The 25,385-nt window shown below is 40.2% G+C and overlaps 2 protein-coding genes across 2 annotated transcripts in view; both read left to right on the top strand.

The window, feature by feature from the left end:
- The window catches only part of LOC118426984 (organic cation transporter protein-like), an 11,158-nt gene extending 5,417 nt beyond the window's left edge, over positions 1-5,741 (top strand). The window contains exons 5-12 of the mRNA XM_035836619.1: positions 6-10; positions 53-262; positions 1,283-1,427; positions 1,992-2,095; positions 2,476-2,699; positions 2,900-3,008; positions 3,500-3,709; positions 4,316-5,741. Coding sequence (XP_035692512.1) covers positions 6-10; positions 53-262; positions 1,283-1,427; positions 1,992-2,095; positions 2,476-2,699; positions 2,900-3,008; positions 3,500-3,709; positions 4,316-4,382 — 1,074 coding nt within the window. The 3' untranslated portion in view covers positions 4,383-5,741. The remainder of the gene's footprint in view (positions 1-5; positions 11-52; positions 263-1,282; positions 1,428-1,991; positions 2,096-2,475; positions 2,700-2,899; positions 3,009-3,499; positions 3,710-4,315) is intronic.
- Positions 5,742-12,234: 6,493 nt separating this feature from the next.
- Positions 12,235-25,098, top strand: LOC118427402 (chordin-like protein 2). The gene is made up of 11 exons (XM_035837184.1): positions 12,235-12,857; positions 15,404-15,522; positions 16,255-16,348; positions 16,692-16,840; positions 17,342-17,435; positions 17,609-17,833; positions 18,009-18,106; positions 21,114-21,216; positions 21,702-21,983; positions 22,971-23,078; positions 23,513-25,098. The coding sequence occupies exons 1-11, from the start codon at positions 12,557-12,559 to the stop codon at positions 23,647-23,649; spliced, it is 1,710 nt and encodes a 569-aa protein (XP_035693077.1). The 5' UTR covers positions 12,235-12,556; the 3' UTR covers positions 23,650-25,098.
- The last annotated feature ends 287 nt before the right edge of the window (positions 25,099-25,385 follow it).

Below are 25,385 nucleotides of genomic sequence, written 5' to 3'. Positions count from 1 at the left end.
CAAAGGTTAGGTATTACAATAAAGAGTATGGTAGATAACTCTTATAATGAAGAGCAATATCGCATTTCATCATTCGTTCTGCTCATTCCACAGTTATGGAGATCGTAGGAGCTACGAGACGAACCATTTGCGGGATCTTTGTTCAGATGTGGTTTGCTGGAGGCATCATGCTGTTGTCACTTCTAGCCTACTTCATAAGAGACTGGCAAATGCTGCAGCTAGCTATGACACTACCGAGTGTCATTGTCATTGGATACTGGTGGTAAGTGTCGCGACGTGGTGATATGCATAGAGCTGATTGGGTGTTTGAAGTCATGTGATTATGACGTAATAAATCATTCGCCATTTTGTTGCGTTATACATGTACATAGACCGTGTGCCAGGTCATGCTTCAAACAGCTCAAAGTCATCTCTATTTGAACATGATTATCTGTTTAAATCACCGTGGATTCTATGATGACATATTGCCAACTTGGTAGCGGTAGCTAATGTATTATAAGAGTTGTGACGTCATGTGGAAACAGTGAATAGTACATGCACTGTACTCTCCGAGCAGAGTTAGGCTCCGGCTATTTTTTAACGTTTTTTAGTCGTTTTTATTGGGCTTTCTATTTTGTATTTTATCTTGCTGTGTCAAAACCTGAAGTTTGGCTGGCGTACTTCAAGAAAAATGACAAAATAGAAAGCCCGATAAAAACGACTAAAAAACGCTAAAAAACAGTCGGAGCCTAACCTCTGCTTGGAGAGTACATGCGCTGGTGTATTTCCATTCACCTTCGGGGCGTTTCTCATTGCAGCAAATATGATAATAATCGGTAGTTGGACGTTATTTTGTCTGATTGTCATTTCAAGCGTTAACAATCATCGCACATTCCTTTTGCTTGAGTTGAAGAAACGGCTTTGGCGCTAATTTACCCTTATCCACGGGGGTAACCTATATCCGTCGTGTTTAAAACCAGGGATATCATTTCGACGGATGGTCGTTTCAAACTGCGATATTTGTAAATAATGCAATTTGAAATATTTTTACCGTTTAAAAAAAATAGCGGATATAGGGTACCCCCGGCTAAAGGTGAAATAACTGTTGTTCTTGCTTCATGAATTGTAAAGTACTGGCAGTACACTGGACATTTTGAAGAGCTACATAGTTTATTGTGTTTCCTCCAGGATTCTTAGCACCAGAATGAGGTAACAGGACTAGTCTACTTCTAAAATAGGGGGGTTGAGTAGGTGTGATCACATGGTTCACAGTGGGTTCATAACAGTTACATTTATCATTTAGGTTCTTACCAGAATCCCCGAGGTGGCTTCTAGCCCAGGGACAAAACGAGGAAGCAGCGGAGTTAGTCAGCAAGTACGCGGAAAAGAACGGCGTACAGCTGGAGCCGGGATTCATCAGTGAATCAATTGAGCTACATGGACCAAAGGTAATGATACCTAACACTCCCTAAAGCTAAGGCTCCCTTGGAAATCAGTTTTATCAAAACTGTAGGGAATACCCTGAAAGATTAATAAAAAAAAATTTAAAAAAGGGCACAACCCGCCGTACGTGCAATTTGTCCGTACGTTTTTTAGGGAGGCCACGTCCGCCACGTATTTCTGAAAACGCGTTCAGGATGTACAGAGCAGGCGCCTGCTCTGTACAGCCTGAACGCGTTTTCAGAAATACGTGGCGTCGATACGGGGGGCGAATCCGCAGCCCGATGGCGACTGTATATAGTGTATAATGAATGTCAGAGCTAGAAGCGACTGTATATAGTATAAAATGAACGCCGGAGCGAACTTCTTTCTGGATGGTACCCAGGCTAGCCCGGTCGGGTCCCTTTGTGGAAATGTGGTACATTGTATTAGCCTAACTAGTGGGTACCGGTAGAGTACAATTCAGCTACTAGCTATATGTGCATGATAAACCATTGCGTTACAATTGCACCAGATGAAGTATTCCCTTTATTGAGTTGTATGAACAATATTGCTATATTTTCTCTATTCAGGCCACGAAGAGCGAGGACCAACACAGTCACCGAAGTTATAGCCTTTTGGACCTGGTGCGAACTCCTAATCTACGGAAAAGGACTCTAAACGTTTGCTTTAACTGGTAAGCTATTAACGTATTTGCTGAACATTTTATTTTTCACCATCCTCTCATGCCAGGCCAGTCGCTTGTATACAGTATGTCAAGTAATTATAAGGACCCCGGCATACATGCACGGTCCGTGCTTCCCATCAGATCAATGCAGCGCTGGCAAGTCGTCAGACAATCAGATTGTGTTGATTGTTGGAGGAAAAGTTGCTGGCCAATCACGTCGCTGTCTACGGTAAACATGAAACGTGATTGGCTGGCAAGTTTCTTCTATGAGAGGATGTTGACCACCTAATGTTTTGCGGCGAGAACGTGGCTAAGTTTGTACACCCCTCTTTTCGCGATACTTCCGTCTTATTTAGCTTTATTTTGTGTCATTCTTTTTACCTAAATAGGTTCGTGAATAGCTTGGTGTACTACGGACTATCTCTCAACACCTCCAACCTGGGAGGCGATGATTACATCAACTCGTTCATTTCCGGTGCCGTGGAACTTCCGGCCTACGTAGTGACCGTTATCCTGATGGAGAGGATCGGCAGACAGAAGACTCTGTCCGGGTCTATGGTGGTTGGTGGCATCGGTTGCTTTTGTACCGTTGCGGTGCCACTCTCTAGGAAAGGTAAGAGATATTCTCGATGTTAACGTTTAGATGTGATCTTAATGACGTCAGGACAAGATGGCCGACATTTATAAATATCAACGAAATGAAGTAATGAAATCAAGAAGGAAATGAACCTCCAAACATGCAATACTTTTACAACAATTTCTTTTTTTACGTCAGCACTCTTTTAATAGCACCATTTCTCTTCTTTTATACAGATTTGATCCCTGTTCGCACGACCTTGGCGATGCTTGGCAAGTTCGGAATCTCCATCTCATTTTCGGTCATCTACAACTACACTGCTGAACTGTACCCCACAGTGATCCGGTAGGTGGAGCTTTTGATAAGGCCACAAGAACTCCATACACCTGTGCGTCATCGTGGAACTCGTTTGTACCTACAGCAGTCAGGTTGCTTGTTTGTCTTGGTATGTGTTATTTGCATACTGTAGAATGACAGGAAGTGAGGTGGAAGAAGGTGTCATAAGTAACCGGAGACTGGCAGGATGGGAAGGTTGACCGGTGGCGAGTCAAATTTGGTCCCGCAGGCTGACTGTATGGGAAGGTTGGCTTGACCCGGGTACAAAGTTGGACAAGAGGGCGTGCAGGAAAATGCACTGACAGATTTACTGAGAAATCCACAAAACGCGAAAAGTGCTGCTTCTCGCCGCTACGTGTAGCCGGTGTAGGTGGCGCTTTTGTGGCGAGAACACAATCCCAAACGCGGCTAAGTTTCTACACCTCCTTGTCCCGGTCCATCAATGGGGTAGATTTTCTAAGTGATTCTCCCAATTAACGTTCTACAACTCGTTTCTGCAGGAGCGTTGCGGTTGGTGTGGGGTCCATGAGCGCCCGGGTCGCAGGAATCATCGCTCCGTTCGCCATCATGATCGGCGATCTGTGGAGCCCGCTACCTCTGCTCATCTTCGGCGTCATGTCCCTGGTGGCCGGAGCACTGGCCTTGTTACTACCGGACACCATGGGCAAACCGCTCATGCAGACCATCGAGGAGGCCGAGCAATTGGGAAAGTAAGTTATGTATCTACATGGCTATAAGTTTGGAAGACGCCGTTTCTCCAGGGGCCCAGTCTACACAACAGAACATTAAAGGTGGTATCTCACTGCACTTGGGACACCTGTGCGGCACTGCGGGTTTCGAAAGATTACTAATTGAATTTCAGAGATAAAGAACGAATTTTCTTACGTGTTTGTATTTTTATACTATTAAAGTCATACTTTTACGTATTACGCAATATCTAAAGTATTAAAAAAATCGGCGAAAATAACACAACAGTGCCGCAGTGAACGAACCCCGCAGTGTCGCACTGGTGTCCCAAGTGCGGTGAGATACCACCTTTAATTTTGGAAAAATGAAGAAACTTTGAATACGTCGGGGTATACGTAATTGTTATCCACTAGAACTTAGTAGTAGAAGAAAATATCGAACACATACACACGTGGACAAATACCGTCACTTGATTTGATCTGTTCTTATTGGTAGAAATAATGTAAAATTGGCATGTATTAAAAACATGACTTGCTAAATGTAACAAAACATTTATTGATTTTTTTGCCATTAATAGTCTATTGATTACTAGTTTCTTAACTAGCCTTTTCTCCTGTCTTTAATATCAGGAAGACGCCAGAAAATGCAGAGCTCGAAAATGGGAAACTAGACGGTGTGCCTGCTACGTTATCCTAGTCACCAGGCTATAGTTATGTTTAAGATACCTACACATATGTTCGTATCTGTACAGTCAATGTGCCAGAACAATGTCATCGGATTATGGGCTATTCTATTCAAATATTAGTCGACCCAAGTGTCAATGTGAAATATCGGTGATGTATTGCAACAGAATTGGAGTAAAATTAAAACCGACCTTTATAAAGAGGTGCCTTAGAAAATATTGTGCCGCATTTCTCTTCAAACTGCCACTATATGGTTGTAATACTTCTACGATTACGTATCCTCTTTAATTTCGTTCATACATGTTCAGATTGATATTATAAACGGTGTTTCTCCCCATTGAAAATATACCTCGAACCATTTTTACATACATTGCCATCGAATTGCATTATCTGAACCAAATATAGTCATAAGTGTGACATAAGTGTTCTACTTCCTACGTAGCGTCTGTTGCAGAAAGTATGATTAAAAGTGTAAATATTTAATATTATAAAACATAAAAGGCCAAAGTTATCCATGAAGCAAAAAGGCCAAAGTTATTGCTAAAATGGAGAAAACTTGTAGTACACACTTTTACATTTTCTATGTACGTCTTGTTAACAAGTATGAATATGTATGTATGTATGTACGTCTATCATGTTTGAAATGGTATGTTAGTTGATATAATCTGAATTGGTTAAATTTTGTATAAGTATAGGGGTAAAATTAATTTCAATATCAAAAGAGGTCATTATGTTTAGGAAAGTAAAGTATAGAAAATTTCAATGGATGTGTAATATCAAGTGCATGCTTCCTAGAGGTTAATGTTTATATTATTATGGTGACCTTTGGCTACCCCTAAGCTACCTTCTCAGTGCCTGACTCTAATGCTCCTGGCCGTATGGTGGCGCTTTGGCAAGCTAGGATGTCCCGAACGTGACTGGGTCTATACCCCCTCGTCTATGTTAACGCATGCTTCCGAGTGAACGTTGTTCTTGTAATGAAAACTATCATTTGAAAGTGTAACAATTAGTCCTTTACGATTCTGTATCGTTGTTCAAGCCGCCGCAATTGTAATGTGTTGAGTTGAGTCTCGCCACAGCGTTTCTTGTCTTTGTGTGCTGAAGCGACATCTATGCAAAGCATGTGTTACTGCAACGGCGATTTGCTTGTGCATTGAGCAACATACACCTCTATCTATACTTCATACAACAGAGTGAATGAAAGAATGTTGTACATATTGTTGACTTATTTGCCTTTTTTATATCAAAGGGTAAGATTGCCTGTAAAAAAGTAATAGTGTGACTATTTATTACATTATTTCATATGGACAACAGCATGGTTGCCTCACGTATGCGCGTTTTTTGCCATTAAAAGGATTATGTATGAAATTTATTATGGCGTCTTATTTATGCCTCTTAGTGGCAAATGTACAGATATACATCCACACTGGCACGCCAATTCCGTGTTTGTCTTTTTGGCATACTTCTGACAAAATAGCGAAGAGTTGGCGTCACTCTACTGTTATGGTGAGTACAAAATGTACTGTTAGGTGCCTTTCCGAATTCTCTAAGGCACAAATAAGGGGCATGTCGAGTATCAAACTCGGGTCCTATTGGTTCTGTGCCTAACACTTTAACAGTTGCGCCGCACCGACTCCACTCGTATATGGCATAGTATTGTCAATTTGCATAATCCGGTAACATATTTTAATGAATCAGACGAGAAATAGCTTTGGTGACAAAACTTTAGGAAACCTTAGAGATCTAAATAAACAAACAAATAAACAAATTCTCTTACCCGATGATCCACCAGTAACAATATTGTCCCCCCTTAACGGAAGGACACACAACTGGCCTTTCCAGAAAAAAGTACGCTTCCGCCCACTTTTCTTAACAACAAAAATCCCGGGCTAACTCCCGGGCCAACATGGCGCCGAGCACGAAGAAAAGAACACTGACTAGGTCTGACATATATCACTCCAAATGATAGTCATCTCTTCAATGCGATAATCACCACCTGTATGACACGGATACAATTGAAGACTAGGTATGGGGCCACCTTTTGACCCCCGGAGCGCCAAACGATGGCATATATCAGACTTGATGACAGGGATCAAATGGTCGTCTGACAGAAGATTACAGCGCAGTCTTTTCAATTGTACTTTTAAAAACTGGAGCCACGGCATGTTTATGTTAAGCTAAGGGCACAACCCGCCATACGTGCAATTTGTGCATACGTTTTTTAGAAGGCCGCGTCTGAAAGCGTTCAGGCTCGGGCAGGCGCGTCGCCCTTACTGGCACGTACCGGGGCGAATCCGCAGCCCGATGGCACACAAAGTTTTGCCAGCACGTTAAATTCTACGGCGTGTCTGCGTGCTCCAAAATCCGTCGGATTCCCTACGAGTTCGTAGGGAGGTGGTACTTACCACTTACAGATCCCAAAAGATTGCCCACGTTTTGGCACGAAGGCGGGTTGTGCCCTTAGCTTTAAGCCACAATCGTATATGCTTCGTATAATACTAGGGAAGCATACGTATAACAGTAGTCCTAGGTTTGGAGGAAGGGTTATACCTGCCCCGTGTGCGAGCAAACCTCATATGCTAAACGTGCACAACAAACACGTGTAGAAAAGAGTATAATGTTCCTGACTCTACAGTGTGGCGAGTAGTGACAACTGTTGCGCTACCAGTCATAGAAAAGGCTTCACTGTTGAAGAAGGCCGCCTTATTTTACCTTGCCTTTAAAATAAGAGAGTATATTTGCAAAATCATGCCCGAGGGCTAATTGCTCGTACGGTCTCGAAATAAGAGTAAAGTCGTTCAGTACATAACATTGGTTTCTAATCTACTATAGCGTACTACGTTTACTATTGTAGGGTTTGACTTCTTCTTTGACTGAAGTTTTTCACAGTTATATGACTGAACTGACTGTTTACAAAAAAAAACTGAAGGCACCATTTATGGTAATTGATAAGGTTCCATATTTTCGATGTGTTTGTACGTTTTTATGACAATCCTCTCTCAAAACCGTTTCGAACATGAAGCTATGTTTTATTCACACTTCCCAAACCCACCCAATTTCACACCACAATCTGTTCAAACTTAAACACATTTCCTGATCTCTATATAACTTACTATTGCACTTAATAGACCCCATCTTTTCCTGCTGTACACAAGTAAGTTAACGAAGCAATCTTCATTCCTAACAAAAGTGGAAATTTCATAGACGTAAAGACTTAATTGACCGGAAAACCAGTCAAAGCCATAAAGAACACACAGACGATATCCGCGTCATTAAATGGTTTATAGACTAGTTTGTGGACTACTTTATAGGGATGAGAACCTTTCACGACTTCTGAATTACGAACTCAACATTATACAATCCAATCATTCCTATGGACACTCATTCATAAAACTAGCTGCAGTATACAAATCCTTTTGTCAACCAATTTGTTTATCTACCTATATCTATCTATCTATCTATGTCTATCTATCTCTATCCATATATATATATATATATATATAATCTATATCTATATATACATCTAATATTTTTCTATCTAGTTATCCACCGATCTGTCAATCTATTATGCCCCTCTCTCCTGTTAAAACCTGGTCGATAGCAAAGGTGTAGAATTTTGTATAGTGTGTTTTTACCTTTTTATTTCATCGCCTATTGGTACTAATTATGTACGATAATACTTTTTTTTCAAATGCGACGTATACATGTATGCAGAATGTATATGCTATACTAACATAGGAAGATCTGTCCCGCTAATGCGCATGCGTAGAGATACCTATCAGACACCTTATCTTCTGCCGATTTGATTGCCGACTTCTGAATTCAACTTTTCATTTCAACAAGTTTTTTTTTATCCCCAAGCAGATCCTACGGTAGCACAAGATAGTGTCAAAACCTGGCAGAGGGGTGAAGCCGGCCTAGGAGTGTGTATGCTACCGGTGCCCGTCTGGCTTCCATTGGTCGGCTATACAAGCTTTGATACTATCTTTTGCTACCGTAGGATCTGTTTGGAGATTAGAAAACTTCTTGACACCGTAGTATCTGCTTGGAGATTAGAGGTTTCCCCCCACCCCTGTTGACGTTTGAAAATGGAACAATCCTATAGGAACCAGTACGAAAATGTCACTCGTCGCGTGGGAAAAATAGAGTAAACCGATACGTGAAACAGTAGACTGTAACTTTCGTGCCCCCTAGAACCCCCGTGCGATCATTTGAAGTGGCGCTGTGCACCGGTGGTAAGCAAACGCTTTGTGTCCTATTGTTTGCCATGGTGAAACTGCCCAAAGGGAAAAAGTGGCATTGGCCCAAAACTTTAGTGTTTGGGGTCCGCTTCTGCACAAGTCGTTTCCCACGAGTTCGCTTACCCGTGGGCAAGTGGAGGGTTTCTATTTTTGGGTTACGCGCGTATCAGGTGATTACATCGGCGATTCGTCATTGAACCGGTCAGGAAATAGACGGAGGACAGTGCAAGAACCGTCCAACAAAACAGGTAAGATTTTTCCTTTACCTTCTTGAACAAGATATACATTTGTGTGTACACTAATAGAAGACGGCGCTGTGAAGAACGCACCAGTCCTGCAAGTTTTCCGAATGTGACAAATTCTAGGTCTTTACGTGAATGTTTAACTAGTTACTATGTTTGCATTTTGGTTGTGACAATGTTGATAGTCAAAAGTAAAAATGTCAAAGTTGTTAACATTCTAAAGGCAATTATTATAATGATGATCTTTATTCTGTACAATATTGCCCATATAGACTAAACGCAGTACAAAAAGTAGCTACATGGATGAATATGATAAAATATCATTACTTGAAGTGTTGCTAGTGAATGATAGGAGAAACTCTAAATCTATCGATCACAAAACATTTTAACACATAAAGCTATGCTACCACTAAATTACAATCCGTGTACAATCTTATTGTCCATGTGCCTACCCCCAAAAAGAAAACCTGTCATATGTATATTCGTCAAAGTAAGCGTTTACGCCACAGTTCCGTCCTATATCTTTAAAGATTGGGTGTCGAGAAGATGAACTACGTACATGACGAGATATAATCTGTTTACCTTAATGCACGGTAAGCCAATTACCTCATTTATACGTTTTCTTTGTCATAGCATAGGTCTGCATCAATGGGCTTAAATTCGATATGTTGTCCGTACACATGGCAATAAACAAGCAGAAAAAAACATAGCCAACGCTTTGTAAGATTAGAAATAAGATAGCACAACAATCATCAAATTCAATACATTTGTATTTTCTATTTCTGAAAAAAAAAGCTATGCTCTAATCACTATAACGACAACGGAATGCAAACCATTGCGAACGGTGGTTCACCGTGGCCGCTAGCTAAAACATCGAATTCGCCAGCTATTTTCGCAATAGTCATGGCATGTATAATGGCACAGAAAAATCCACGTCGGAATGCATTTAGTTGTTGACACGAAATGGTACCCTTTAAACATAGTCTTGTTGTAGTATTCTTAATTAGCACCAGGCGAAGGAAGTAAAGTGGATTGAAACGTTACCATTACGAAAAGCTCTGTACGATCCGACTGTCTCCAAAACATTATCTATAAAGCTGAGATAATAACTGGCTACGTGGATAACAATGAGGAAAGTCTTGGCCCAAGATTTTACCAGCTTACAGGGATACAATCGGCACTGATCCGAAAAACATCATATTTCCGGTGCGTTACGTGCGACGAACTTGTCTTTTCTGTACTGCATGAAAACCAACATGTCAAAATACAGCAAGCGTTCTATATAAGAACTTGGAAAACTCATTACTACCTTCAAAAGAATATGTTTGTCTAAATACTACTAAAAACTTAAAGCAGTTTTTCACAAATATCTACGGTGCTGATAACTATGGTCAGTTTCTTTACCTAAAATGGAAAAACAAACGTCGTGTTTTCTTGAGAAATGAAAAGTACACGAACAGTAATTTTGTAGAAAATGTGAATTTTCAAATTTTAGACGGACCAAAGTTTACGCAAATGAGAGAGAAATGAAAACTCAAATTGGAAGAAAAACGTCACTTTATGACAGACGTCAGAAATGAAAAATACACCAACAGTAATTTTTGGAGAAAATGTGAATTTCATCAAAGCTTACATGGACGGGAGTTGACGCAAATGGGAGAAGAAATTAATACCAGAAACGTCGGAAGCAGTCGGCATTCCTCGGCGCCAGCTTTTGACTTGTATCAACACTCTTTAATTACGGCATTTCTTGTAGTCTGTTACCTGTCGAGACGCTCGCCAATAGAGACGGCGACAGGGCCGCGGCGTCGGTTTAAATCGGGGGGCGCCGAGAAGTGGGCGAGGCCGACTGGCGAGAGACTAAATAGGGAGGCGGGGTTTTTCTTTTCATCCCCATTCTCTCAGTATCTCACACGTAATTTCAAGGAAACCAGAAAAAAGTATGGATCCCCAATATTTTCATTTCTTAATTAAGTATGTGTGTTGAATTAAAAGTGGTTGTATTTTTCTTGTTGTGGAACGATCGGTTACGATTGTCAGGTACTTTGGAATGACCCAAAATGTTGAGGTCAAATTACAATGGAATGCTGACCTAAAATAAATTCACATAGATATATACCTAAAATACTCTGTAACTTTCCATTTGCTGAGTTATAGAAGAAGAGAGTGTGAAAAAAATGTAATAAGAGGAGCGCAAAATTTCTTTTTTTGTTGATCATTTTTGAGCTGTCGAAATTAACTATTAATTAACATAGAGACGGAAGTAACGTAGTATTAGATTTAAGAAGAAGATGTCATAAGAAAATGAACGGGAGCGAAATTTCAGTTTCAAGAGTGACACAACCATGCCAAAATTCTGAACCACAGGTTTTAAAACAGCTGGTTTAGATATTACAGGGTGGACAAAATGGGGGAGGGCAAAATTGAGCTTTGGCGACGGGTAGCACTTGTAGTGTTGACGCTATAAACAACTGGGCGGGGAAACATGTCAATGGGCTTAACTCACGTGTACGCAAACAACTTAGAGGGAGTAAAGATGGCGGTACAATACGGGAGCGATGCCTTCCCAGATAAAGCCGACGATAGGAAGGATTTTCGTCTTTGTTTGAGATCCTTTTGTCAACTCTTTGTTTACAGCTACGGTCTATACAAAAAGGGACTTTCAAAATGAGAACTTCTAAACATTCAAATAAAAATTGTACAGGCGGCATTATGTAGCCATAAGTCGTATTTGGCGTATCTGTTTTTTATGACGATTTATAAGGATACAGTTTTCAATGAGAGATTTATAAATTAAGGGTTTTGCTATCTGTTAGTCTGTTGTCTGTATGAACCACTTATCATAGACTACGGAATCTTAGCCCTGAAATCTATCTCCGACATCAGTGCTCAAAATCTCCGTTTTTCAAGGCGAGCGCGTCTCTACATGTAGAACATCAAGATAGTCCTCGACTAAAAAAACACGACGTGTCGCCTTTTAGTCTCTTGTCCGGCGTTTTTATGTAACCTCGGCTTGGTGACTGGACTCCCAAGGCTATCATATTGTCGTGGCTCAGAGAGTTTATGCTAATTGAATTAACTTTTTCGGACGCGCATTTCAGTGGCCCTAGCCGAGACGTCGCCTCTGATGATTGTCAGGCCTTCCAAGCGGACGGTTTTGTGAGAAAGCGTTCACAGTTCACGACAGCGGACCACCTTGTATGACACCCTCCCTCTCTGGACTATACCCAAGGATACGGATTATTGAGAGAAAACCGTGGAAAATTGGTGGAAAGTACGCCCGGACCGACAGCATTGACTGTGTGCGAGGGAAAAAGGCTATCACCACACCTTTAGGAGTAGCCAGTGTACGGACAATTCCCCCACTAACGCACTGGAAATTTTCGTCGTTAACGTTTTTCCTGTTCTTATACTTCCAGTCAAGCATCCGTGTCCAAGAAGAAGAAATTGTTGCCATTCCTTGTAGCTTATCCAGGATTCTGCAACACCACTTTCAAGAACTATAAACAGACTTTAAGAAAAAAATGTGATATCATCTTTCCTACCGGATGTAAAAAGAAAGAAAGCGAACAACAAATCTGCTAGTATTCCTGGAGACCTGCGCTTTGCGGCTGTGACTTCATCGGATGCCCTTTGAATTAAGCATTGGCTGAACTCACCATAGAGCGGGGAAAAACATGATGCCCTGAACTGACAGGCCATCCATGCGTGCTGAACCACCTATAGACTCTGCTCACTCGCCTCCTGAAAGCGCTCCTTTGACACCAGATAGAACCTCATCAGTGATTCATCCAGCCAGCTGCGGCTGTTCACCAGTACCCGTCTGTCTGAACATTCATCCAACCAATGGTTACTGCCGTACTAATTGTCATTGGATGTTGTCGTCGTTGCTGTTGTTGTTGTGCACATCTGAGAGACTGAAGACCAGGACGATGTTATGGCTCGCCTTCTTGGCTCTGACGGCCCTGGCGCGTTCGACGCAAGCTTCCGACGACGTAGAAAAAGGTTAGTGCCTTTAAGTATCTCTTTACTGTGTTTCCTAGTATCGCAATAACTTCTTCTTCATTCTATTTCAAAGGGGAAATAAAAGCGCTGACAATAATGATCCTGATAATAGATTATACTGGATAATTTGTTTCAAGATTTTTCGACTTCAAAATGTGTGATCCGTACAATCCCGTAACATGATTTTAAAACAAACTGCAGATAAAACGCATACGTTTGCCTTTTATTCAAAGACAAAGAAGCTTCCATCTAAAGCTTGGACCATGTGAGAATAAAGAATCATGCACTTTTAAGGAAGTCGTATATAGCGTCGTTAAACTTAAAGTCATTGTTTCTCTAGGAAAACGCTCGGCTGGGTTGTCCAAATTTGCGGTGTGTTTTTGTGAGATGTGAGATTGGATTTCCCCATCTTTACTTGATGATCGATTTAATTGACAGCTGTCCAGTCCATCCCATTTGTGCCCCGCCCGTTTTATGGTCCAATAAGCTCGTATAACCCCCTGTTAACTTGATTAAGACCCGGAAATGCACAAAAGGTAGGGAAAAAGCGCGGCGCATTTTGCGTGGATAAGGCACCCTGTGGGCACTAAACATCTAATGCGGTACAAGGCCTGGAGTGTGAACTACTGATGCGTTCATTAAGAGAGCAAATCCTGTTTTTCACGCAAGAGAGCGCGCGGCTTTTATTCAATGTTTTGCACAAGTATAAAAAGCTGCGATTTTCTATTAGAGACCTCTGTGAACTCGCGGTTAATGTACGTTAATACAAACACTGCGTTTTCCACGAAACTCGCAGGAAATCGCTGGCAGTATTAGTTGTACACGCTTAAGGAATAGTCATGAATAATAATGAATTAATCTCATCGCAAGTTTATTGCTTCGTTTTATCTAACGAATTCTCGATTATATGGGAGACCACTCAGTTATTAACAATATTCATATGCGTAATGATGTGAAAGGAAAAACAAGAATTTCAAACGTATTCTAGCTCCCTTATTGGTTTTGTTTCGTACGCTATTTTTATTAATTTTTGGCGGGAAAATGTTATTTTCCTTTACACTATTGAGTTTATCTATTACAACGTTATTTGGAAAGTCCGCAAATGTAAAGTCCCCTGGTCTAGATACGGTTTACTCGCTTGCTAATAGTTTAACCTACTTCTTGTGAAATACGAAATCACCAGTGTTCGCTCCTGTACACAAACTATAAAACCCTCCGTTAAAAAGCAAACGTTCCAACACAGTAAAACACAAAGAGTTTTCGGAATGATTTCCATCTCGATAACTGTCGGAATTACATGTGAAAACGATCATAAAACGGATTTTTTATTCAAGGTTTGCGGTCACCAAGGAAGCTCTATGGTGAGGACATTTTACGACTATGTACCGAGCAGTTACGGAGGTGGCCTTTAGTTGGTCGTAAAAAAACACCATCTGTGGGACTGAAAAGGCGGCAAATCACGGAGAAAATTGGAACGATTTAACGGCGAAGACGCCTCAAAAGACGGAAGACATCATTGGCCTCACACGTCGAAACAGAAAAGTCTTAGAGTTTGCCTCTCTGTTGCGTGTGACTCTGTTTGTAAAATGTGCTCGTGACAACGTATAATGAGTTTACAGAAAGGCACAAATGGCAAACGACGTACGTAACATCGTTTTAACGCGTTATTCGGCTGTAAAACCGCTTTGAAATTGAGTTAAATGTGGAAATGATATCGGAGTGAGAAACACCGTTAAAATCACATATGCTATATCCCATAAAGACAGAATGCGATTTGTGCAAGTGTGTGTTGTCAAAATTGTTCATTTGTGGTATGTAGCTCTTTTTTTTCGGGGAAACATTCAATGTATTGTTGATTATACTAGTATTGGTTGAAATTTTTAGCGGGGCTATGTCCTGTGACATTAGGTCCTACGAACTAGTGTACGTATCGACATACAAACTAGTATAAACTAGTATAAGTGACGATTATAGTAGGAATCATCACAAGTGCAAAATATTTACCAGACATAGAAAGATTACGATTATCCTATATAGACAGACGGAATTGAGTACTAAAACTACCGTATATGACCACGTGCGTAAAACAGCGCACCTGGAAAATTTAGTTTTCACAACTTAAGAAACATCATGCCCTTGTTAAAAGTATTTCACTGTGTAAAAGAGCTCGTAGCTTATACATAGTTTATATAGTGTAGACACGAGACAAAAGTAACACTTTGAGCTATTCACATTGCATTATTGTACAAAGTTCTACGCGATCAAAGCTACATATGACGTAGTACAATAACTATCCTCGCACGATTATTCTTGAGGCTATGACATTTCTAACCGACTGTCTACATATACGACAACCTTTCTATTTAAGACGAATATTGCAAGACAAACACAAGACAATCTTAAGAATGTCTTGGTACGTTGGCAGTTGATGACAAAAAACAGATGCACAGGAAAGGTATGTTTACAAAACAATACTAATTATTATTTTGTGTTTGAAAATGTGGCGGTTTTTACGAAATGTCCCTGACACTAATGTCTGCCCTCAGATGACGTCATCCGGAGGGTGTGTCGGTTTGATGGGAAGGAGTACGTAGCCGGGGACACGTGGCACCCGTTCTTACTTCCCATTGGCTACGTCTATTGCATCACGTGCATCTGCAAAGAGGTAAATCACAGTTTTTGTTGTTGTTTCTGTACAGTTTTGTGCTTTATTTGCCAACAAAAACTGGAATTTCGATTGGTATATATAATATATGTAAGTTAAATAAAAGAGAGAACGAATGTCATTTTGTACTAGAATGTAGTTTGTATAGAGAAGAGAAAAATTAATTGTATAAGCATGTATACAAAATCCATCCCTCTATTGTTCTGTAGAAAAATTCATATTCCTAATGAAACTAGACAAACCATTGATCATAAAAAATATATATATTCTTTTGTCTCCACCATATCTGAAAAGCAAGAAAAAGTTGAATTTATCTAACGTTAGTTTTATCTTTATTCTGTAAAGTGTATTTCTTCAACATGTCTTCTCGTGACCTGTACTCATTCATTCAAATATAATGTTGTAAAATCAAATATGTTGTAATTAGGAATCTTTTTTCTAATGTAAAAGAAAAAGAAAACTCTCAAGCTAGTCGACAATCCAAAACGTACCCAGTCCAAATCCCTTAATGACAATTAAGTATGTTGGGAATAGCGATACCTGTTTAAACTTGTTTTCAGATTGTCATTCAGACGGAAATGTAAAGAGGGTATGGCAAATCTCCAGAAAGGAAACTGACACATCCATTGTATCTTATCTAGTTTTCTTGAGCTATCTTGTCTCAATCTACCTGATAATTGAAATTAAGTACTGTTACTATGTAGTTATTATCTGTTATCACCCACCCCCCAGGATGGTACCGTCAGCTGTCTGTCAGACGACTGTCCTAAAGTGACCTGTGATAACCCCGTGTACCTGCCGGGGGAATGCTGCAGACGGTGTCCAGGTATGGAAGTAGTATGATATCTTACATGCATATCTTAAGTCGTATCATGTATTTCGAAGCTTATAGTTATTGGCCATTTTAGCCATTGAAAATGCAGATACTGTATACACAGAGAGTCCTCAATAATATTTTTACATAGTTTATTACGAGCTTTATCACCTTTACCTGGTACTTCGTAAAAGCAAAACTTTACTGTACAATATGATAGATTGTAGAACGGGTTTTTTTTGATAGGGGAAACTAAATTTTGGTTCTGTAAATGTTGGTAGTACTTTGAAAGTATTATATCTTAGATAATCAAATGTCCGTACTAAACATATGCATGTATGTTAAACCCCTACAGAAGTAACTACGCCCGCTCCGACCACGCCACCGTATCAGGGCCAGCAGTGTTTGTTCAAGGGTCGCACGTACCAACACGGGGAGAGCTTCCGTAGCGACGGAGTCTTCATGCTACAGACGGAGAGCCAGTGTGTGCACTGTTCTTGTTCGGTAAGAACAATGCATCGTAGTGAGTGAAGTGGTGCTTTGGTAGCCTTCACCATGCCTTCCTATGGGGCTGCGAGGATCGTAGAAGTCTGCAAAAAAAAATCGGGAAATTGGTCCACGTTTAGGTCCATGTTTCCCGGTGCTTAGGTCCATGTTTCCCGGTGCTTAGGTCCATGTTTCCCGGTGCTTAGGTCCATGTTTCCCGGTGCTTAGGTCCATGATTCTCCGCATCTCTGGTAGCAAAACTCCCATGGCAAATTATTCTCCCTATAATACTAGTAGTCAGCGTAGTCAGCCTGGAAGAGACTAGTGCTTTGAGCTTCTCTGTATGTGCGTTTCTGCAATTTCCAATGTACTACTGCAGCGTTATTTCACATCCTAAAGATGCGTCAGTCTACACTTGCATACTGTTAACTATTGCTGTGAACGTCTTGTCATTCCTTGATTCTATGTTAAACCGATTTTATGTTTCTTTTATTCACTGATTTCTTTGCTTTAATACAGGAAGGGAACGTTTTCTGTGCACTGAAGACTTGCACTGTGCCACAATGTCCCAACCCGATTCAACTAGCCGACTCCTGCTGTCTTCAATGTCCAAGTGAGATGTTTTCTTTGTCTTTGATATACCACAGGCATAGTTTCGATCCTTTTCACATCTTTGACAATCTTTAGCTCAGAAGATTTTAAAATTTTGTTTTGGTACTTTTCTTCCTCGCCTCCTTTCTTTTCCTCTTTCTACAGTAACGAACGATATTTCCTTCCAACGTCTAGTTGGAAATATCACATCCAACTCTCTTGCAGAAAAGTCCAAAACTCCGATCAGAGACGAAGAGGCGTACGAAGTAGAAGAGTACGACGACACGCAGGAGCAGAGGATCCAGAACGATCCAGAGGCCACTTTCGAGCACCCTCTACCGGAACTGAAAGGCGTTGCAGGCTCTCAGACTCGAGTCAACATCATCTTGGCTAACAACAACACTAACAGAATAGGAAGAAGTAAGACGTTCTTTGCTTAGAAAAGAATGAGAAAATCGCAATGGAACTTTGCAAATTTTGAACATTCATGAATACATTTCATACATTGAATTTGAAACATAAGAAACTTGAGGGTTGAATATTATGCAGATTACATATATTACATGAATAACTTTTAGTAATTTTGTTGTTCTAGTTTGTGTATCAAGTGGACAGACGTACTCCCATGGAGAGAAGTGGCATCCAAACTTGGTCCCTTTTGGTCAAATGAAATGCGTCATCTGTAACTGTAATGTAAGTATCATATTCTTGCTTGTAATGCTGCCCAAGCATTGTTATACGCATCTTCCAGCCATCACTCACACTACACGAAAAAGCGAATATCTGGGTCGAATACTCCTGCATATAAACCCAGATATTCAAAATATGTGGCCGATAACGGGTATATGCCGTCCGCACACTTGGTATAGACGGACCTGCATATGACCCGGAGATTCACAACTATTAGTGTGCGGGACATATGGAGGCCGATAATGCCTGCATATGTGCCTGGCCATCCCGGTGCATGTCCCGCCCATGTCCGCTCATCCGACCCAAATTTCCTGCATATGCCTGCCTATTCGGGATATGCACCCTTGTTAGCACCTAATTATCACCTAATTATCTCACCCAGGCCTCGACTAGAGCACCCTTTGTCATTGAAAGCAGCTTTGTTTTACTACCCTGCCCTACCTAGGATCCCCCCTCCCTGTAGTGTGTTTATTTTGCTTTTATTCTTTCTGAATGGTGAATGAATTTTCTTTATTTTTTCAAAGTATTTCTGGACAGTAGACTGTCCTGACGATTTCCTCCATATATTATGTGCTAGGAATGATGCTCCTTTTACGTCTTGTGAAGTTCTGCATTCCCGCTATCATACATTCTGTTGTCCACCCGTCTTCTGCACAGACTTTTGTTAGTCAGGAGCACAGCTGCGGCAAAATTTCTAAACGTGAACTTGAAGATTTGTGGTAACCATTGATCCATCGCGACACGGGTGGGCAGCCTCCACTGTACACGGGGCCGAAGCAGAAATCACCCGAGCCAACCACGGCCTCCGGCAGCAACTTTTAAGCCAGCCCTACATGGCGACGTGTGACGTAGTCTCAAACCGTCCGCAAAATCACAACCGGGCATGTCAGTCGTACCCCGCCGTACTCTACAGCGCCTGCCCGTGCGTAAGGCTGGATACTAGCTATAAAATTACAGTTGTTTAAAACTCCAAGCAGAATCCAATCCTTCCAGCGTAGGCAGTTCAAATTCCACGCGGCAAGATGTTGTTTAGTCTCGAGGTCGTATCATTCTAAATCCCTCAGTGTTCACTGACGTTGTCTGCCGTGCATGCAGATATCCAGCTATCGGGATCCGTTGCGTAAAAGCACAACCTCACAGAAAGAAGTCTAGCTCTGAAATGCCAACTGTAAAATTTGAAAATGTTGACATGTGTGTTGATTGGTCCTTATTTTCAAACACCTACATGCCGTGTGAAATACAAGTGGCTAGTTCTGATGAGTATTTGCATACAGACAGACACAATAGGTCGGGAGGTCCACTGTAGCTAAATTCAGCTTTTGTCACATGGCCAGTTCACAGTCAAACAATACCCACAAGGAACTAGGTGAAAATGTGTTACTGTAATTGTCAATGATTTCATACATCAGTCTGGTAACAAACATATTGTTGTTGCAACAAGCATTATCCACAAGGATAAAAACGAATGAAGGCTTCCAATGCGAGCGTGGGTATATCATATACGCCATGTTTTCTTTTGTTTCAAAAGCACAACATTGGTCTTTAGACTGAAGCGGCCGTTTCATTGATAAGCTTAGGGCGTAAAATGACTACCCCACCATAGAATGGTGGAGAATGTTATCATCAAACGTGTTAGATTTTACTTAGAATGTCCATTTCGTGTAGTTCAATCTAGGCAACAAACTGCCGCAGCAAAAAAAAAAAAAAACGAATATTAAAATTGAGCGTGGGTAAGCCATGTTTTCTTTTGTGTCAAAAGTTTAAAAAAAAAGTAAAATTAGTTGATTAGCTAAAAACGTAAAACCGAAGCTTGAGAATATAATAATACCAAACGCTGGTATACGATGCCCTCAAAGTTATTTTTAGTGTTCGTTCTAGATAACAATTCATTGGAAAACGATGATACGCGCCATTCGTGCGTAGGCCTTTCTTTGTTCTTGTAAAACAATGTATTCCTTTATATCAGGCGTTTGTGAGTTTTGTTGACCGAAAATGCCAGACAAGTCAATAAACATCCGCTTGGAGAGTACTTTTATGTAAAGCGGATGTCCTTTACCAATCTTACTCAAACCTATTCTTATGACAAAGCATCATTACGTCTATCAATTCACACACAAGATGGTCTCTTGTTTGGCATTACTCAAGACACGAGATGTGAGCAGGGGCCGCATATCCCCATACATGTCTAATTACCGGATGTGCAGGCATAAGCGGTAATATGCAGGACCCGCGCTTGTCATAACAGGATATGACTGCACATGCCCCGGATACACCAGGTTTCACGGGACATATGCAACCCCAAAAACGACCGAATATTCAAGTTTTCGTGTAGTGTCAAAACAGCAAAGTTTAATAACTTGAAATAGAAAAGTTAAAGAAAGAAATCTAACAATATGAACCACAGATTCTCATAGTGCTCCCGTCTGTAAGTGTTCCTCTTATACAACGTTATCTCCAAGCAGATATTGGAGAGAAGATCAAACATAGAAGTATGGAGAGATTCTGGAGACGATGGTGAACTGATTGCAGAAGTGAGCTCTTCTCTCTTGACAAAGTTGGGAAGATTGTATATATTGTAAATAAATTCTAAAATGCCCCTATCAACATCTGTTTGCAGAATAGATCTCACATTTATCAAAATCAAGAGGGTAAATCTGAGAACAACCAAGACACTACATTAGAGTGGCCTAATCATAAGGATGATGTCTTTTCTTCTTCTTCTTCCAGGACCTTCTTACTTCAAGCATATGTTCTGAGGGAAGACCATATACTAATAGCTTTCTGGTGGTCCAATCTAATTTCCAAGCAGATCCTATGGTAGCATAAGATAGTATCAAAAGCTGGCAGAGGAGCGAAGCTGGCTTAGGAGTGTGTTTCACTACCGGGGAAATGGACACCTCTTGGCTGACTACACTCCTTGGCCAGTTTGATATTATCTTATGCCATTGTAGGATCTGCTTGGAGATTAGGTCAAATCATGTAATGTTTGTTTTCTCCCTCCCCTCTCCAGGACAGTAAGACCACCTGTAACAGAGTCTCCTGCCCTCCTGACTCAGACTTACCCTGTCCAAACCCCAGGAAAGTACCAGGCAAATGCTGCAGTGCCTGTGTTGGTGAGATCAACTTTTCAATATTTCTCTTTTTATTAATTATAAACTGAAATAAGACCTATATTTTGTCCATTCACCTTTGATATGCTTCAGACACAACATAGGGTGAAAGAATGCAATCTAAAAATGCACACCTTATGTTTTTCGTGGTTTCTTATTGTCTTCCCTTATTAAGCCCTTTGCATATAATTTCATTATTTCCCATCACAGTTCAACTACATGTACGTACACAATATAGTGTGCTGAAATTATTTTCTTTGGAAATAGCATAGCACAATGTATTACATTATGTATGGACTATCATTAATATGACTCCCCTGTTACTTGTATATCATTTACTATAACATGCATATATGAATTTTTACACTTTGTTAGCGACTTAGTCACTGAGTAAGATTAGCACTACAAGACGACATACATTGCTATACCAATGCTATGATGCTATGAACAGTTATATCATAAGCTGAATGTTTTCTGTACCTCCATAGAGGAAGGTGACGATGAAACACTCATGACGACAGAAGGGCCAATAATTCTCAACGGAGAAGCATCGGAACAAGCCATCTTGGAAATTCCTTCAAAAACGGGTGGAAAAGACAACAAGAAGGGCACGAAGAGACAAGGGACGAAACCATGCCTGAAGAGAAGAGAAACGCATCTGGTGTACTCGTACCAGCCTCAGCCTGAACACGCCACACAGTCGCACAAGTACGCACTGGAGAACGTCAAACAGGAGATGGTGGAACTTCATGTGTGGGAGGTTATACAAGGTGGGTTATGGTGGAACTACATGTGTGGGAGGTTATACAAGGTGGGTTATGGTGGAACTACATGTGTGGGAGGTTATACAAGGTGGGTTATGGTGGAACTACATGTGTGGGAGGTTATACAAGGTGGGTTATGGTGGAACTACATGTGTGGGAGGTTATACAAGGTGGGTTATGGTGGAACTACATGTGTGGGAGGTTATACAAGGTGGGTTATGGTGGAACTACATGTGTGGGAGGTTATACAAGGTGGGTTATGGTGGAACTACATGTGTGGGAGGTTATACAAGGTGGGTTATGGTGGAACTACATGTGTGGGAGGTTATACAAGGTGGGTAATGGTGGAACTACATGTGTGGGAGGTTATACACGGTGGATTATGGTGGAACTATGTGTGGGAGATTATACAAGGTGGGTTATGGTGGAACTACATGTGTGGGAGGTTATACAAGGTGGGTTATGGTGGAACTACATGTGTGGGAGGTTATACAAGGTGGGTTATGGTGGAACTACATGTGTGGGAGGTTATACAAGGTGGGTTATGGTGGAACTACATGTGTGGGAGGTTATACAAGGTGGGTTATGGTGGAACTACATGTGTGGGAGGTTATACAAGTTGGGTAATGGTGAAACTACATGTGTGGGAGGTTATACAAGGTGGGTTATGGTGGAACTACATGTGTGGGAGGTTATACAAGGTGGGTTATACAACATGGATAAACTGTATGGAATTTAGCCTTTAGCATACTGATGTACATTTCTGACACTACATATGCATTGGTTGTGAGGTAACAAGGCAGAGAAATGTTTACATTGCTAACATGAAGTAGAAAAAGACATACATGTGTACCTGTTTGTAGAATTACTGTATATGTTAAATGCTAGGTTGCAGTTTAGCAGCAGCATCTCCACTGAATAACTCTTAATACATAAGTACAAAAACATTGTGCCTAAATTTGTGTTCTTCTGATTTTTTACTTAAAATTCAAGGAATCATCCGGATCTTTAAGATTGTGAGGCTGACAACAAAGGAGTTTGAAGAAATCCAGAAGAATGACAAACAGGGCCAGTATAAACTGCTTGGTGCTACAGCTGAAAGTGTGTATTATTCAATTGTTTCTATTCAACACAATGATATATATGTACAATTATATATACCAGAATATCAATGTTTTTGATAAGTTGACATCCACACTTGTTAAAAACTTCACTTCAATAAGTGATATATCCTTAGATTTTTTAGTGTTCTCTTGCCTCATACTGAGTGTAGTTAACTTATATATATGTGTATATTAAGGAATTTCCCCCTCATCTTATCATATTTCTGGATAGCTCTTATTTAAGTATGTTGTCTTTTGTTTATAACTATTCTGTGCTTATACCAATGTAACTTTTGAGTCTATCAAAGAAAATATAATCTATAAATGTAAAGCATTGTGCATAATGAACATAACTCGTTATCTTCATTATGACATGCCATATTGTATAGTTTTCTTTAAAACATAATCTTGTTGTTTTTCTTCAACATTTAGGTCGAGTGAGGAAACTGAAGCGGCGTGAGACTAACCTCCAGGACATGTGCACTAACAACTGTAAGGAGAGGATAGGCAACCTCTTCAAAGTCCTCAAACTTAAAGACACTTCCAAGAGAAACAAGTGCAAGAACTAAATACATGTACGTGTGCATATAGCATTCTCCTACGGAGAGGGACCAGTCATGTCGAAACTCCTTGTGGTCACCTCTGCTGTCTGGAGCACTCAGATCAGTTACTGACCGCCCTGCTTATAAATATTAATGAGCTTACCCTTATATGGGATTCAGCCAATCAGTGCCCCATCAGGCCTTTGCGAGATCCCTTTTGAAAACAAAAAGGCCAAGAAAGGCCTATTCTCTGATTAGCTGACAGCTGGTTTGTGGCGACGCTCACAGTAACCGCTAGTGGGCCTCCAGACAGCAGGGCCCCAACTGGCAGTCAGCTAGTGCTGTTGGGGACCGGGCATAGGAGGATGGCATATAGGAGATGTCCCCAACACTGTCTGTCATGGCTATTGAATTAAACATACTGTATTTGGGGCAAAAGCCATGAAAGTTGCCATTGTCCAAGTTTACAGAATTGTCTTAAGCAACAGTAATGATCCAACATTGTTGACCACTTAGTGATTTACAAAATATGATGACTGTAGATATTTCTGCATTTGTATGTTTTAGTGGCATTGTAAAAAAAAAGCATTGACATGTTTTTTAACTTAAACTAACCAGGCAGCTTAAGCTCTGATGCTTTTAACAGTATAAATTATGCAAATAATTCATCTAACTTGTAGCTTTGTAAAAAACACTTGTAGAAAACCAGTACATGTATATGGCACATGGCCCTGCAATATCATGACACAGCTTTTAAAGAAACAACTAAACAATATATACCCAATTTAAGCAGTGTTGCAAAAGTAGAAACTATGAAAATTCTGAAACATTCAATTTTGAAGAAACTTCTTTCCAAAAGACTTGATACTTCATATACATTGTACCTTTTACTATTTATGTTACTAAATATGATATTGGGTATGTCCAACATATTATTTGTCAACATTTTTAAAGCAGGAGAATACAGGGTGTGATGTATTGTATTTAGATTCAGTTGTTATGTATGTATGTCTGTATATATTGATTTGCTTAAATGTGTTAAAGGAATGTAAATTATTAAATTGTCATCAATATTAAAAATATACATGTAGAAACTAAATTAATGCATGCTAGAAGTTTTGATTATCAAGATGTACAAAAGCATTAAAACCATATATCTGTGATTTTAAATTTAGTACTGGTAATCTAAGGGCCCACTGCAAGTCACACAATGTACAATATAAGTTTGTAAAGTAACACTACGTAATCAGACTAAGGATGCATATTGTGATATTCCAACTTATCTTTTTATATTAATACTTACATCTTCACAGAATAACAAAGGAAAACTGAATTTTAAGTATCGAGTAGCTATTTTCAGTGTTCTCTGCTTTCTGAACCTTTATTTGTACAACAAAATCTTTAACATTTTCTATGGTATCCCTGCCCAAATAAGTTATAATCTGCAGAAATAAAGAATTTCATGTACATGTATCATTATCTGTTTCTGATGCCTGTCAATCAGTGGTTGTTTCTTTGAGTAAAGTGTAGATAGGGAAGAGAGCAACAAACTCCCAAGAATGGTTGTGTGAGACTTGATGGCAATTAAAGTAAAGAATATATAAAGGAGGTTAGCAAGAGAAGCTGGAAAGCAAAGGTGGAATTTACCACTTGCAGTTGTAAAATCAATGCTAATGTTGGATGAATCATGTCAATATGTAACTGGGGTATTCAAGTATGATAGAATTGTAATTTAATGGTGCAGGTTCTAGAATTGAAATCTT

The sequence above is a fragment of the Branchiostoma floridae genome, chromosome 12 (assembly GCF_000003815.2).
Source record: "Branchiostoma floridae strain S238N-H82 chromosome 12, Bfl_VNyyK, whole genome shotgun sequence".
Lineage (NCBI taxonomy): Eukaryota > Metazoa > Chordata > Leptocardii > Amphioxiformes > Branchiostomatidae > Branchiostoma > Branchiostoma floridae.
Note: the sequence above shows the minus strand (reverse complement) of the source record. Positions and strands in the feature narration are given on the sequence as shown.